Source organism: Aspergillus neoniger, assembly GCF_003184625.1.
Source record: "Aspergillus neoniger CBS 115656 unplaced genomic scaffold BO87scaffold_90, whole genome shotgun sequence".
NCBI classification, from domain to species: domain Eukaryota; kingdom Fungi; phylum Ascomycota; class Eurotiomycetes; order Eurotiales; family Aspergillaceae; genus Aspergillus; species Aspergillus neoniger.
The window spans coordinates 1-16,159 of record NW_020291218.1 but is presented as its reverse complement, the minus strand read 5'-3'; the positions used below and the strand labels follow the sequence as shown (position 1 = coordinate 16,159).

The 16,159-nt window shown below is 47.5% G+C and overlaps 4 protein-coding genes across 4 annotated transcripts; 1 reads left to right on the top strand and 3 right to left on the bottom strand.

Annotated features, from left to right (window-relative positions):
* Window positions 1-1,224: 1,224 nt before the first annotated feature.
* Window positions 1,225-2,963, bottom strand: BO87DRAFT_242406 (putative serine/threonine-protein phosphatase). The gene is made up of 3 exons (XM_025618846.1): window positions 2,358-2,963; window positions 1,783-2,273; window positions 1,225-1,716 (listed from the first exon to the last, which is right to left on the bottom strand). Exons 1-3 carry the CDS (start codon window positions 2,860-2,862, stop codon window positions 1,462-1,464), a joined length of 1,251 nt encoding a protein of 416 aa, XP_025473670.1. The 5' UTR covers window positions 2,863-2,963; the 3' UTR covers window positions 1,225-1,461.
* Window positions 2,964-3,680: 717 nt separating this feature from the next.
* BO87DRAFT_453597 (aspartic protease) lies at window positions 3,681-5,596 on the bottom strand (the record flags this gene model as incomplete). Its single annotated transcript, XM_025628542.1, has 2 exons — window positions 3,681-5,416; window positions 5,527-5,596. The coding sequence occupies 2 exons, from the start codon at window positions 5,594-5,596 to the stop codon at window positions 3,753-3,755; spliced, it is 1,734 nt and encodes a 577-aa protein (XP_025473669.1). The 3' UTR covers window positions 3,681-3,752.
* Window positions 5,597-6,542: 946 nt separating this feature from the next.
* Window positions 6,543-8,105, top strand: BO87DRAFT_463981 (nucleotide-diphospho-sugar transferase). The gene is made up of 5 exons (XM_025629282.1): window positions 6,543-7,022; window positions 7,072-7,166; window positions 7,216-7,581; window positions 7,647-7,787; window positions 7,842-8,105. Exons 1-5 carry the CDS (start codon window positions 6,629-6,631, stop codon window positions 7,881-7,883), a joined length of 1,038 nt encoding a protein of 345 aa, XP_025473668.1. The 5' UTR covers window positions 6,543-6,628; the 3' UTR covers window positions 7,884-8,105.
* A 481-nt stretch (window positions 8,106-8,586) lies between these two features.
* Window positions 8,587-10,988, bottom strand: BO87DRAFT_463980 (tRNA threonylcarbamoyladenosine dehydratase). Its single transcript, XM_025629281.1, has 4 exons — window positions 10,906-10,988; window positions 10,545-10,818; window positions 10,391-10,490; window positions 8,587-10,318 (listed from the first exon to the last, which is right to left on the bottom strand). The coding sequence occupies exons 2-4, from the start codon at window positions 10,725-10,727 to the stop codon at window positions 9,063-9,065; spliced, it is 1,539 nt and encodes a 512-aa protein (XP_025473667.1). The 5' UTR covers window positions 10,728-10,818; window positions 10,906-10,988; the 3' UTR covers window positions 8,587-9,062.
* Between the last annotated feature and the right edge of the window lie 5,171 nt (window positions 10,989-16,159).

Here is a 16,159-nt window from a genome sequence, read left to right as displayed (position 1 = left end):
GGTAGGTCGTGCTCAGTGCTGAGATAGTCCAGCATATGCACCGAAATGCGATTGCCTAACTGGGTGGCCTGAGCCGAGACGGTGAAAACGGCCTTTTGAGCAGCCATTGCGTTTGAAGAAGGCAATCTGGCAAGAAAAAAGATAAGCACGGGTTAGAGGGGGAGAGGAGGAGCCTCAGACAGGATCGATAGATACTGAAAGAAAAGAAAGAGAAAAGGATTTGGAATCTTTAGAGGGGGTGGGTGAAGGAGGACCAGGAGTCGTCTGCGGGCTAATAACAAAAAAGAGGGCCATGGTGGTGAAGGAACCAACCATGAGGCAGGTGCAGCAGCGATACCTTTCACTAATCCTGCCCAGCTGGGATGATGAATGGATGTAAACTTCGGCGGACTCAAAAGGCTCCCCTGGATGGTGAGAACTAGAGGAGTGGGACCTTCGGCCCAGACCGAGCGTCGAGGACAGTAGTATTGAGAGGACAGCCTCTTTTGGGTCCCACTCGCCTGCTTTAGGTTCACTCATGTGGAGTCCGACGGCCTCGAGAGGAGTGAGATGACTGGGGGAGACATATCGGGTCGCAATTCCGCAATCTCATAAGCCGGTTTCAATCCTTGGAGGTTTCGAGAGGGAGACTAATTTCAAAGGCTGACGCAGGAAGGTCAATGAAAAGTTTAGCTGGGTTAGGGTTAGCACGGAGCCAGGAGTCAATCTAGACGGTTTACAGGTAAGTGGTAGGATAACTACGTAGTAGTAGTAGATCAGTAGTTTATTCCCCCGAACTGCTTCCCGCCCCACAGGTTCTCATTCACCCTTACTGTACGTAGCAGTATCATGTACAGTAGGTAAAGCAGACCCCTCCAGTACCAGTTTGGTGCCTCGGCTTTTTAATATGGGATAAATTTGTTCTGAGCACCGCTTTAGCCCAAGAGGATTTATCGCTGGCTATTCGGGGCAGACGAGACAACAGATGCACCCGCTTTGCTCTATCCATCCATCATATCAGAACATACCCGTGTTGTGAAACCAACAAAGTAAGATTGTGCAATCGAAGGGCGGACGGAATGCGGGGCCGGGTCGGGTCAACAGAAAGTCCGACTCGAACAGGTATAGAAATACAAATAGAATCGAATTGAATATGATATAGTAGTATACTATACCTCGCGTAGAGACATACTTACCTATATAGACAAGCACACCATCATATTCTCGACAACCGGCCCATGCAATAAACAAGCCGTAACTCCAACCCCGATGCTCCACATGCAGAAACAAGCGAACAGAAGAGGAACCATGAAACAATACACCACCCCTACCAGATCCAATCCAATCGATCAATCAATCAATCAATCCTAGTCCCTTCAAACCAGCAGAGAGATAAAGAGAGAAAGATGCAAACTATGCAAAGTAGTATGCAGCAACGACATTCTATACATGACAAGACGGAACACAACAATTGTCACTCAATCAGGGTAGGTAGTTGTTACACCTGACCTGGATGATATTCTGCTCTCCAGAGGAGCTAATCACAAACGCGGTGAGTTTTCCGCCGGCGACACAGCCGGTGTCAATACCCTTTGTATAGGTGTTGATGTTGAGGGCTGTTTCGGAGTCGTGGCCGTAAATGACGGTGGTGGCTTTGACGGCACCTGCATCTTCGTCGTCGTCTTTGTTCGAGCTTTTAGAGCTTGCATAGCCGACGGATTGGTGCTTGTTGAAGAACTATACCGTTATTAGTATTATTGTCTCAAAGCAACATAGTACGGAAGAATTATAAGGGGGACTAACCTTAGTCCACATCATACCATCCCGCTCAGGGCTAGGCATATGGGTGTCCAAATCGATGGTCAACATATTCATCACGCTATACGGGTCCTGATGATTCAGATCCACACCCGGAATCAGTCCCCCATGCACGACCGCAACCTGTCCCATGGTAGGAATCTGTCCCACGTTAAGAATAACTGGGCAGGCGTCTAGCCAGTCTGCTTGTTCGTCTGACAGGACACGCGCGAGATCACGTTCATTCTTGGCCTGCTCTGTAGACTGACCATCGAGGTATTGATCGGAAGAGGTATCAGTTAACGTCTGAGCTTCGATCATATTGTGGCGCATAACAAGGACGCGATCTTCGTTGTTTCCGCGCACACATGACGCGGAATACTTTCGGGCGAAATCGACAACGTCAGTGCTGTTGGGGCCCTGGCTAATCATGTTTCCAGTGAAGATGAGGTGATCGTTGGTCGGATCGAAGAGGAGTTCTTCGAGGAGGCGGTCCACTATCAACAAGTTTGTATGTCAGCGATCCATGCATGCATTCAAATACCATGAACTGCATCAAGGGGAGTGGAAAGGGGGCATACACTCTGCCATGCATCCCTGCACATCACCCACAACAATCAGCCGTTCCTCCCCCTCAGGCAAAAGCTCCTTATCCAACTTTTTCACCTGCACAACATCATCAAACCCGGGAAAAGCGTTCGTTCCAAACCATCCACCCACTTCCTCCTTCACCTCTGGATCTAGCGCCCGCAACAACGACGCATGCTCCGCTAGCCGCGGAGAGAGGATATACAGCCATCCCAGCAGACACGTTATGACAAGAATCAAGTACACCACGACATAGCGACGGAAGCGCGGCGCAGTGACAATAGACAGGAAGAGTTGGACGAATCGGGAAGGTTCAGAGGGCTGGTCGGGGTTGGCGAGATGGGAGTATTTGGCGTTAGTTTGCCATTCGTTGCGCACGTAATCGATCAAGGGTCTTGTGTAGCGCTTAATGCGACCCGTAGGGTGGGGAGAGAAGCGGCCATCATCAGAGGTGTCGGAGGAGTATTCGAGGCTTTCGGTGTCGTGATAATTATTCATATTGGGAGGCGGACAAGTGTTGTTTTGTCTGATTCCGGAGGACGAGTGTGGGGGGGGAGAGAGGTTGTTGGTGATGTTGAAGGGAATGCTAAATCAGGAATGAGGCTATGGATAATGGACGAAAAGCAAGTGAGAGAAAAAGAAAAAAAGGAAAGAAAGGCAAAGGAGCGACGATCAGAACCGGTCGACAACACGGCCTTCGATGTGGAATGGCAAGGGAGGGACACAGTCCGGGCCCAGCCGCGTCGGTGAAAGAGAGATAATGAAATGGCCCCAGATGGCGGAATGGAGCGATGGACCCAAGATGTGGAAGGGACAGAGTTCCCGCAGTCTTGTGACGCCTTACTCGAAACATGAGTGTTTCCCTGACCTAACCATTCTTGGGTTAGTGCTAGGGTGCCGTCCCTCTTGGCCTGAGCACCACTAGTCCGAACATGGTTTAGGTGTTCTATTCTGGGCAGGCGCGACTCGTCAGGGTCCAAATCGAGCATTTAATGCGCATTATTCTTACTCAGTGTGCGAGGCTGAGCAGATAGATAGCAGTCAGATAAAATGAATAAAATAGTACGGGGCCTGTTGTGGTGTTGCTATATACGTATACCAAGATAACCGCATCTTTGGTTTATCCAACACTATATAAAGTACCACCCGTTCTATATGCTACATGTCGTATATATGGACATACATCATCTTAAGTGTCAAGTGTAAAATTGAAGAATTCTGATTGGACTGGATCGTGATCAGAGGCCTATAGAAATTGTAAGTTATTTTTCATACAAGTATGATCAGTATGATGATGGTAGGGTGTGTAAACTAATATCATCTGCTTCGAATCTATCAGCTGTGGCAAAAACACAGTCAGCTATGTACATTGCGGAAATCAGGCGCTTTTAGATAACATTAGAAGACCACGAGACGGATGTTTGTGCTGGTAGCTCAAAAGGGCCTTCCTGAGATTTGGACCTTTGATCTAATTCAACCAAAGCACCCTTTTCCGGGCCTAGCTCATAGAAGGGCCCTCTTTCCGAGCCCATCTCATGTCTTTCTTGGCTGTGTATCTCGTTTACTTGGTTCCATATGTTATCGGGTGCCTCCACAGGCATCAACTGGTGCGCTGAGGATCCGTGATCTGTTTGTTCTGTCGCATGACTCTCGTCTGAAATGGATGCTTTCTTTTGTTGTCGTCGGTGATGGATGTAGATCCCAGAGAGAATAGCAATTATCGACAGCCCGCCAGTAGTACTGCCGACAATTATGCCAATTTTGACAGCCACTGAGAAGCCATTCCCGTCAGTAGATGGACCGCTCATTGATGTACTTGTTGTATTTGCGTTCGAGGTAGAACCTGCAGGTATTGCCTTCCAGGTGTTTTTCCAGGAGGCTTCCCAGCTGTTTGTTGTTGCCGAAATAGTGGAATCATTGTCACCTATTGACACGGTATCAACAATGAAGGAGCCTCCCGGTCCTGGTGCTTGAGCTAGAAACCACTTTCCACCAAGCCAATTGACTCCTATAAAAGCTGCCTGAAGGAAAGCACGTCCTAGAACAGGAGTGCTATTGGTAGCCATGCACGGGAAATATTGCGTTGGTGTCTTCACAAGCGGGGCCTCTAGTGTGAGATTCAGAAGAGCGAAGGGAACTTTAATCGTGATGAAGTTGTTGTTGAGGTTATCCTTGCTGAATTGGAAACCTAGGTAACCTGGCGAAGTTGCAATGGTATCATACTGTGAGTCAGATGTGTTCCAAAAGTAAAGGCCGTACTCAGGGTGGTATGTCACAGGCAACTCAGCGGCTATCGCATCGCATGAGCTCTGATGCAGATATATATATGGGTTTGCTGGGTCCACAATGACGCTGAGACCAGAGTCCAGGGAGGAATTACCCTGTGCCAATAGCCCTGTTTTGTTCGTGTAAGCCCAAGGAGACCCACCCTCTGCTATTCCGATATTTATATCGAGCAGCTCAATTGGGAAGCTTCCACTTGAAAATGCCTGGGAGGACACCTCGCCCATCACTCTATTCTGATCATAACCCCCTAAAAGCAGCGATCCAGGAATTCCTAGTGCTGCGGAGCCAATATGCATACCGTAAGAATAAGATGGTATGTTTAGCGATCCCTCTTGCTCATAGAAATAGCTGGTGACAAACGTTGTGTTGATCTTGATCACATTTCCAAATGTCTGATTAATAGCTGGGCATCCAAGGGATAAGATCCCCACCTCCAGTGGGTATGCTTGCCCACCAGGGTAAGTCTGCCACCCCGAATATATTATGATCATATCGACATCGGGTACGGGTGAGCCGCTGATGGTTATATAGTCTGTTGCTCGTCTTGCTTTTGCGTAAACAGGCGCTGCGTTCGTGAAACCCCAATCCACATCACCCCATGTCCCATATGGAGGCATCTCTATCGAGGTATTATCCAGGCTGGCTGATATGTCGCTGTCAAAGAGGCCAGCTATATCCCCATAACACACGGACGAGAATGTTTTGTTGTCGCAAATGGAAGATAATAGGATCTTACTTTCCCAACTACCTCCCGGATACAAAGCCACTTCCAAGGAACAACGATTTCGGTGTAGTTACTCCCAATTTGCACTGTGACCGCTTGCCAGGGGCCGTCGGGTCCAAATTTCTTATTTTACCAGGGCATCACTCGGGGACCTGAGCAGAGAACATATTCGAGGCAGAGGGTCCAAAAGGCAATAAAGCACTTTTGCTGTCGTCGTCGCATCCCTAAAAACGAAAATCTGTTAGAAAGCCCTGAGCCGTGCTAAGAAAGACACGTTTCTGAATGGCCTGGCTCGACGACATTCTAGGAATGCGAAGTAGCCTACCGATAAATAATGAAGACTCTGGTGTAAACCGACTCGGTAAGCAATCTAGCCGCCGCCGCCTCCAGGCTGAGCTGAGATACCAGACACAGGTGAATAGGTGTTGATGTCGCAAATCTTAGGATGGCTGCTAATAGTACTTATGGAATTCTGAGATTGCGCACATCTCAGATGAAAAGGTCAACTTGAGTCGTCAAAAGACGAATACTTGAACTGAGATTCAGGCTGGATAACTGTCAGCCAACTAGATTAAGTACGGGCCCATTTAAGCGCCCCTAATATGCCAGTTGTTATTCATAGCCGCACGAGTTCCTTATAGTGGGGTTGCATGAGAACCCACTGACCAGTGAACAAAGGATGTGCACCTAGGTAGTACGACTACTACTGTACTACTAGGTGCAGGGACCATTGAGGTGAATGTATGACACTCATTGGCGCTTAGTTTAATCTTATTACTGCGTCAGGCGGAAGTCGCAGGAGCACTAAACGATTGCTTGCTCACATCATGGATAGATGGTAAGATGTCAATCGCTCTTACTTCAGCAAGTGTAAGTGTTGACTCTCAACTGAATGTGCTTGGAGATGATGACAAGGCTGGGAATGAGCAAGGACCCTGAACCCTTAGTAGTTGGCTCCACCCGATGCATGTTAGCGCTGTGCTGGGCACGGGCCATCATTCGTTCCAATCAGTTGCTGCGGTGGATTATAGCGTGCTTCAGATCATGCATGGGCAGCGCTTAGCCGCCCATTCGCAGCCACCCGCCGCTGTCTACCAGCCGAGGGGCTGCCTCGAAGCTGATGGGGGGTTAATCTCGTTAATTGACCTTACAACACTCTGGCTTTCTTTAGCCTTCAAAAACGATGCACAAAACTTGAAGTAAGATTCTTGGGTAACTTGCTCTCCAAGTCTTGCCATCAGCTACTATAGAAAAATGTTCACCAGAACTCCGAAAGTCTTCCGCGCCTTTTTCTTAGTTGTGTCCACTCTTTTGGGATTTGTGACATTGTTACGACTTCCTAAACATCCAGACGCTACACGAAATTCCGAGTCTTATCACGCTGGACTGTCTAGGGAGCATATTGACTGGTCCCGTTTTGCATACACTCAATATGCCACAGACAGGTCTTATCTCTGCAATTCAGTCATGATCTTCGAGGCCCTTCACCGTCTCGGTACAAAAGCCGATCTTGTGCTGATGTATCCCGCCAAGTTTCTCGTGTCTGAGAACGATAGTTCAATTGAAGCACGTTTAATACGTTTTGCAAGAGATAATTATAACGTGAAGCTTCGGCCTATCGAAGTAATCATGAAGGGAGGAGGAGGAGGTAAATCAATTCTTTGCGCTGCAAGACTAAATACTAACTATGAGCGCAGCACCATGGCCAACGAGCTATACGAAGCTCCTCGCTTTTAATCAAACAGATTATGACAGAGTTCTCAACTTAGATTCTGACGCCACCCTGCTGCAGGTTTGTAGCCCAGTCATGGCGTTTCTCATCGCAACTAACACACACGCAGACGATGGACGAGCTGTTCCTACTCCCTCCAGCTTCAGTCGCCATGCCACTGGCCTACTGGTTTTATCCGGAAGAACGAGTGTTCACATCCGGGCTTATGCTCATTCAACCATCCACGGATGAATTCAATCGCGTGTTGGAAAAGATATGGGACAATCCTTCTGAAGAATACGACATGGAGATTATGAACAAGTTATACGAAGATGATACTCTCGTTATACCGCACCGCCCTTACATGCTTTTGACAGGAGAATTCCGCGCCAAGAACCATGAGGCCTATCTGGGAAATACATATGAACCGTGGGATGCTGAAAAAGTTCTAAGAACAGCTAAATATCTCCATTTCTCTGACTGGCCAGTTCCCAAGGTACGTTAACAACAAAGATTTGGTATCCTACAGACCCCTTGAGACTCTGCTAAGTCTGGCGCTAGCCATGGGTTGCCGCTACTCAACATGTGATCGAGCAAACCCAGCCTCCTTGCGAGGTCAACCCTGCTACTGGTCAGCGAGATGACTGCCATCTCCGAGAGATCTGGCTAGGGATGTACAAGGAATTTATGACTAGGCGACAGGTACTTCCAACCTGGCTTCAATTTGTTTCTCGCTGAGGATACTAACGTGAACAGAGCATATGTGGCACTGCTATACAAGACCAGGATGCTCAATAACAGGTCGATCCTCCTTTGACATCGTTTTATGATGGATGTGAAGAACACAACACTGATTTCTGAACGCTGGACGTTCTCGTGTAAAACAAGTTCTCTTTTCTTTTCTACCTATTCTCTCTCTCTCCATAAGCCATCAGAGTCAAATTATGTTCAGCATTCACGTTCGAGCTCTACTTTTGAAGACCTTTTCAAAGATTTGGTTTATTTTCCGCGACTTATTATGATAGGTACAATTGTTATAATCATATATTTCTACTTAGATTTGGATCAACATTCTGTCAAAAAGTGGTTGTGGCGCCAGTGTTATTAGGACTTAACTGTTTAATACCTAGACTTAGAACAGGTATTATCTAGGGGTGTTAGTAAATAGAATATGTTATAAGAACCTGATCATGCTAGAATAAAGGAAGCTTATGATACTGGAGGGTGCGGATGATCAGGGGTTATCAGGAAAGTTTAGGTAAGTTATGACTTCGAGCACCTAAGGACGCGCGGTCATAATGATTGATTCTTAATATCTGTTTATGCTGTTTTATCGCCCATGGTTCCTCCACGCCTGGATGTTCCTATTATGTGAGAGATAGGATAGGGGATTTTTTACCGCATATCTCAGACCTCTACGATATTCTGCAAAGGAGATAATCGGATCGGAAAATTCGGGCAGATGCTTCAATGGTACATTGATACTGTATTTCTTGTAATTGAAGTATTCTAGGCTTTATTTATATTCAGTCTAGCTGTTATCAATATCTTCTAGCTGCCACTTATCCAATATCAAACCATCTTGTCCTCCCAGCCAGAACATCCTCCTGCCTTGCTCGATACTTGACTGCCATGTCTGGATATGGTACCCAATTACTCACATCCCAGCCAATCTTGTAGTCTCTATTCCGATTATGCTATCTTCAAAGACCAAACACTCATTGGGCGAGATGGAGCTTTCACAAAAATCTGTAGCTGGGCTTAACGTCTGCAATGCGGCCAAGAAAATGTCAGGAGCCGGCTTCCCTCGACCTTGTCACACTCATGGGTCATCAGCTAAGACCCGCCTGTCAGACTGTCAAAAGCCAAGCAGGGCTCGAGGTTTTCAACTTGTAGCTATGACTCTTGGTGCCAGGTGCTAGTGCTATCTGTATCTTGGTCCCTGAAGAAGCACTACTCGTTGGTGTCTTCGCGTCATTAACGATATTGCTCGTGAAACTCCATCTCCCGTTGGCGCTTCTGCACCATTTCAATCGTCTTGGAATCGTATACCTCCTCCAGCTGCTTACCACCCAGAAGCACTTCTTTTTCATGCCGTACAGCTTCATCCTTAGTCATACACACTAAATCCTTCAACTCAAGCGGAACAAAGGTCTGCCCCTGCTTCATCCACTCCGGATCAGGTCCGAATCCTCTCTCAGGCCGCTCCCAGGGAACAAGACTGACTCGACTGGGGAGGCCACTGACCACGCTCTTGCCGCGGAAGATCTCATCGACCAGATATCCGACGTCATCCTTGCTGATGGGAAGGCGAAGCCCGACAAGGCTAGGTCCATGCTCCGCCCGGGCCAAGCGCTCGAGCGTTCCCTGCAAGGCTGCCAAGACACCATCGTACAACTTATCCCGACCCTTTCCACCCACGCTGTAGTCCATCGGGTAGCCGGAAATGTCGCAAATGACGTGGTTCGCCACAGTGTAGCCAAACACTGCAGGCATTGTGCCCAGCACAGGGAGGATCCGCGCGCGAAAATCGGGCAATACACTCAGTTCACCAACTTCTCCTTTGCTGAATTCTGCCTCGTTGAGTGGAAGAAGAGTGGCTTTACCAGGACCGGGCTTTTCAGTGGAGAAAACGACAGGGATACCGGTATTGACGCCTAATAACTTGAGGCGTCGACGAGTGCTCCGCGACAGCGGATCATCCGTACTAAGTGAGATATCACCAACCGTAACACGAGTAGGGTCTGACTTGCATCCTGCTCCCATTGCCGAAATCACGGGAATGGAGTGCGAGTGGCAGTAATGAAGCAGCTCCACCTTGGACGTAATGTTATCGATGCAGTCAAGTACATAGTCAGGCTTGTGTCCTTTGTCGTTGTCGTCCCAACTCCAAGGCGCAAGAAGTCTGTCGGCGACTGATCCCCCGAATAGTTCGTTCCGGCAGTCAAACTTCACCCACGGTGTGATCTGCTCCAGTCTTTTGCGGATACAATGCACCTTCGGCGTTCCGACGTCGGCCAGCGTCGCGAGAGCATGTCGGTTTAAGGAGGAAAGCGTGACCTGATCAAAATCGATCAGACGGATCTTGGAAACACCCGAGCGGGCAAGGGATGCCACAGCATGCGACCCGACTCCTCCACATCCGACAACGATTATGTATGACGAGCGGAGCTTCGCGAGGCCTTCATCGGACAGGAAAACACGGTTTCGAGCAAGTTGTTCGAGGATGAGCTCTAGACAGAAATTGAATTAGTCAAATAACATAGCGACAATTGTAGGGGAGTGTTTCAAGCGAGAACCAGTACCATCATCATAGTCTCCTTCCTGCGCTCTCCGAGCGAGGAGCGCACTGCGTTCATCTTCCTTGCTCAGCTGCGCTGCAGCCGCGACACCGTATTCTGTGAGCTTCGCGAAAGTTAGACAGATTTACTATAATATAACGCGAAGAACCTAGGATACCTTTTCAACATGGTGTTGGTCATTGACATCTGGGATGGATGCCTTGAGGCGCTGCACCGCATCCTTCCTTTTGAAAGCCTGGTAGCCAAGTATCGCACCAGCGACCGCAGCTCCCGAAATCACTGCTGTAGCCGCAAGCTGTGTCTGGTGAGATCCACTCTGGCGTTGGATCCAGGATGCCATTCTTATATATCTTTTTATACTGTATGCGCCACCTTATCCATATGCGATCCGAATTTGACTGTGGCGATTCTTTCTAAATTGTTGCAGCGATCTACAGCAAGTCAAACGGTTATTCATGTTAATTAAGAAAAGACATAAGAGGGATCCCAATGAGAATTTTTGACCAGCAATAACTCACCATAAAAAAGTTCCCCATGCAGAGGAAGACGGTGCTGAATTATCAATTACGTATTTCCCATCGCAGTTGAGCTCAAGTGGCACCTCTAATGCCGGTCACGTGTATTACAACACCACACTACGTTCCCGCGAAGCAGCACACAACATATGTACTTGATTTTCTAGGACGGTCGATGGCCTACTCTTTCCGTTTTAGTGCTCACCCTTCGCCGCTTTTTGCTCACTGAGTAGATCTGAGCACGCCCTGAGCAGCCTGAGGCGATCACTGAGCATGGGATGAGCGGGAGACCGAGTGCCCTGAGTAAGTAACCTCAATAAACTGCACCCCAACTAATAATCACCCCCTTGCCCGCTTCTCCACTCGCAGTCCACTCTTTCCCGCCACGCTCCCCTAAAGCCCAACACTACCACCAGGTCTCTTTCCCCAGTAGGAAAATGATGTGATTACCACGCTGCACCAGCATGGCAAATGCTTTGGTGGGTTTCCTCTGGCGATAGACTACACAAAGCCCAGAAGTTCATGTGAGGAACTCCGGTCATCTCAAGAGTCAAGGGATCCTCGGAGCGGCCAACTGCGCTAGCCAATCAAGACATCTCTGGCTTTTGGTCTTGAGCGAACTACTGGGTAGAAGGACATGGCCAATGTGTTCCTACAGTATCAAAACACGTAGTACTGAAGATCAATATAACCAAGTAAAAAGATTCGTTTCGAAAATTAGGACGCGGCGTTGATTAGCTGTGTCAAACCTAGCCTGGACGGTTTGATCTATACAATACAGAGGGATGTCAGATTAATTCTGATATGCGTAAACACTACAAGAAGCATCATTCTCTGCTGTCCGAAGCCTTGGCTCAAGCACAGGACAATGCCAGAGCAACATGTAGGCATAGCTGGCGTGATGGTCGACACGCAGTACGTGCAAGTAGACGTAAGCCAAAGTTCTCACGGAAGTGCTGATGTGGTATCATAGTTAACCCATGGTAGTAGAGAAGAGTTGTAGATCTTAGGAAGCTCATACTGGCTCTGAGGATCCTTGCGGGTCCCCGGAGAACGCTCTTTAAAGACTCACTGGCTGCATTTGTTAACTAACATCATGGAATAAAGCGACTATATTTTGAGACTATTTAGACTCGCAAAGGGCTCCCCATTCTGGCAATCTCGGCTAGTCACTCTGAAGCGAAGGGTGTTCGATTACTTCAAACTCCTTCATCTGTCGCACTGTCAAAGAAGTAAAGAAAATGCCTACGGTACAGTACATTGAAAATCGTGGCGGACCCTCCTGGTACCATATTGGGACCTTTGTTTTGGACGCGCCCTGTCTGCCTGTTACTCTGAGTAAGCGCAACCAGTGTTGACGCGGTGAATTTTCCTCTTCTTAGCTTTGCTTATTATCATGGAATTCCGACGCGAGAGTGGTACGTCTGGCATATTCGGAACTCTGAAATCGAGTGTTCTGTCCTAGATACTTAAAAGATGTGTATGGACTCTTGTGTCGTCATTATATCGATTGGCGGCATTCATGCGCTGGCCTGTTGCGTTTAATGGTAATATGCACTGTTTAGGCTTTCCCCAGCAAACCTCGGTTGTATCACTCCACCCCAGGCGAACTACGAGTCTCGTCGAGACCAATGGTGGCATATCTGCCTGAGCCGCCTTCGTAGCCGTTCCCTTATCCACAGGCTACAAAATATACCTGATACTCCGGCACATGTGGCACTGCTCCAGGGTTCCTTCTCGACAAGAGCTACCAGAGCACTTCAGAAAGTTGGCGCGTAATCCTCACCGGGGCTAGAAGCAGAGGCTGAACAGCGCTCGAAAGACGGAAAGGTAAGCATCACTTTCTACCCCTGCGGAAGCGACTAATAGTGAGTCCTAACGTAGTGCATGTCGAATCCATCCTAACCGTCGGCGCTGATCAGAACTCTACAGAGAATTAGACAGAGGATAACATTGTGCTCAATATGAAGATGCAAATAGTCAGCATCTCGTTCAGACTCAAGGCAGCAACGGCTAATACTGCTAATGTACTCCTGCTAAGCCCACCGAAGACGAAACAGCGAACAGAGAAGCGCCAGCGAGTGGTGGACTCCCATCATCGCGCGTGGGCGACAGGCTCCTGGTTCGCGCAACTTACAAATGCGAGGGGTCACAGAAGGCTCTATGGTATGCTGCATATTGCAGACCATACCATGTGCTATCGGCTCAGAGTGCATCTAGGCCAAAGCGACCCAGCGTCGATGGTTGGAAGGCTTGATCGGATGTGCAGACGTGGTGTCCAGTTCAATCAGTGTTGTTGGTCCAGGCACGAAGACTGGGACCAAACATGGGACATGTGTCTGGCCAACAGATTCAGAAGTTAGTGGAACCCAGTTTTGCAGCCACGCTGACCCTCTATCGGTGAACCTCGAATTCACTCTCTGGTAACTGATGGTCACCTCGACCTACAAATCGCCAGTATCGCTGAGACCTCCCCACTAACCCTCAGCGAACTATTCTTCTATCCGTTGATTTCAATCTGGATGAGTACGCCGATTTGTTCTTTCCGAGGCATGTGACTTCCTTGCCAAGAATTTAAGCTATCGTTGCACGTCAGCCCAATAGAGAAATTCCATAGATTTGTAGGAATTCAAGTCCTTGCAACCTTCCAGGTTAAGCGGTAGAATACGCAGTATTACAGACACGCGCACTTTGACAGATACTCCCTTGACATAGGGAAGATGCGGATACTCCGTGCGCCGTCACAGTTCGAGTTAAGCTGCTCGACGGAATATTTTTGGGAAGACGAGTTAGCTATCAAGGGTACGACCTTACCGGACGAGTACACATCGAAACAAGGGCTATGGACAACTAATGAGTTCGAAGGAAACCTTCGGATATCAAAGTCCATTGTATAGAAACCTTCGACCCACTCTATGCATACTATGAAGAAACAGAACTCCTACTCAGTAGGGGCCAGGTTACAGGCCCCATGATTAGGATCTACTTCCAGGGCTCGCAAACTTAAACAGATGGAGAAATACTCTCGATGGTAAGATCAACAGCACGATGTGTGTCTTGTATGGTACATGGGCGGCTACGTTTATCACGGTATTATTTGCAGATCTGAAGACTTCCGGATTGAGCTGACGTTCCACACAGATAGAAATGCGACGAAGAAGCAGCTTGTATATCAAATTGGAACGTCAAATTAGCCTTACATCCTAGTAAGCCTCTGGATGATTCTGAAAGTACGGTATACGCAAAGTAGTACGCCTTCATCAGACGATGTTGTTGACTCATGTAATACTATTACAAGGGTGGCCCCTGGGCTGTTTCAATACGCTGCGCCACAGGCACTAGACACTTTCCGTCTTGTAAGAAATATCTACACCTTGTATGAACCCATATGTTACAGATTAACAAGACAGGCGCACACTTGTTGATTGACCAGGCTAGATGTTGCAAAATAATAAGATGTGCCACTCTCAAGCAAATTACAAGCGTCTGGTAATGTGGCCGCCCCTCTACATTTTGCTCTATTTCAATGATAGCTACAGAATAGGTTATTTAAGTAAATTACATCTGACCGACTAGAACCGGTCAGACACTAATTATCAATCTTGCCCACGTTCAGCTTTCTACACCATATACTAAAAGGATCTATGTATGGGCTCGAAGGAGATACAGCAGTTATACATTAGAACCTGTGTTGATAGATCAATGATAGTTACCCTTTCAGCTGAGCCGCCGGGCGTTAATCTATTATGTGTATAACAAGCGCGCAAACATCCGTCTCTCCTAATCAGAAGAGAGTAAATCCCATCTTGCCCGGACAATTAAAAAGAGCCGCAGTGCATCGTGTTCGGACATGTTTACCCGGGTATCTGAAATGATTTACTATCTACACGTCATTCTCAATCCTTCCATTGACCATAAAAATCAGAATTGGCTGGGCTTTCTGCCCTAGCGCGATGGATGCTAAGAGAAGGAAGAATGGACACATTAAAGTAGCATTAACCAGTATCAACAATCCAGACAATCCAGAATAGAGACATACCCGTGTTTTGAGCAGGACGGACCCAACCTAATTCTTCAAAATTGACTATTCCTGTAGGAATGCAAAGTACCTTATGACCATTTATATTAGACCTTGGGAGAAATTACAATCTACCACAGACCCAGAGCGCTGCTCCTAGAAATTAGTTTATATACTCCTGCGAGCCACTGATCATGGTCCGTGGAGCTGGTGATCCATGGAGGAATTCTTCTAGTGCAGTGAGGTGATAGCGGTGCACCGGGCGGCGCCGTATATATTAGAGAACATCCTGCTAGGAGGGAGCCGGCAGGGCCTACTATCTAATTAGAGCGCGTTCCACCTCCATCCCCAATGCCAACACCAATGTCACCTTAGCAGACCGTGCGGCCTTCTCGCAATATTAGTACCTCGCAATTTTAATCACCGTTACCATTCCTAGCGCGCCTCATTATCAGGCTTCGCAACCTTTGAAGCACAAACATGGCATCTTTTATATCACTGAAAGAAGTCATCGACAAGAAAAGTTTCCAATTACTTAGTAACGAACATCTGGTTGATCTCATATATCATCAGTTTAAGTCAGTAATCGAGAGACTCAGATATATCGAACAAAATATCGAGGAAGACGATGCACGTCCCATTAGATTACTGGCTCAGGCAGGCATTGAGGGAAAACACAATGAAAATAATCATAATCTTATCCCCTCCCGATATCTTTTCGACGAAGACTACTCAGATAGAACCGAACCTTGACTAGTGTTCTTGCAGTACAATGGCTGCTCCACAAAGATTATTATATCTTTACTTACCATCAAAAGGGGCCCGTAAAGTTAAAAATTGAGACTTTCAATGAATTTGGCAAATTGACGAATCGGATCCAAGATAAGCCGGACTGGCTAATGGCCTTAATTATGGCTCTGGTCCTAGGTGATATAGGTAAAGATCATGGGCTAGTAAAAGAGATGCGAGCCTAACTCCAAACCACATCAGACAAGGAAATAAACCATGATACAGTCCTCGAGAAGACTCTTAATTTAAACATCTTTGACTCTCCGTTGGATCTGCTGCCGATTGCGCGACGAGATAATGTAATTTGAGGAGTGAAACTGGGAGCTAAACTTAATATCCCGTAGCTAGCTTAAGATATGAATCTTCCAGAAAGCCTGCAATGTCTTCAAGAACTTCAAGGCCAGGAAACTGTCTTTGAGTTGAAGTATCTTGAGATCATGTTCAATGTGG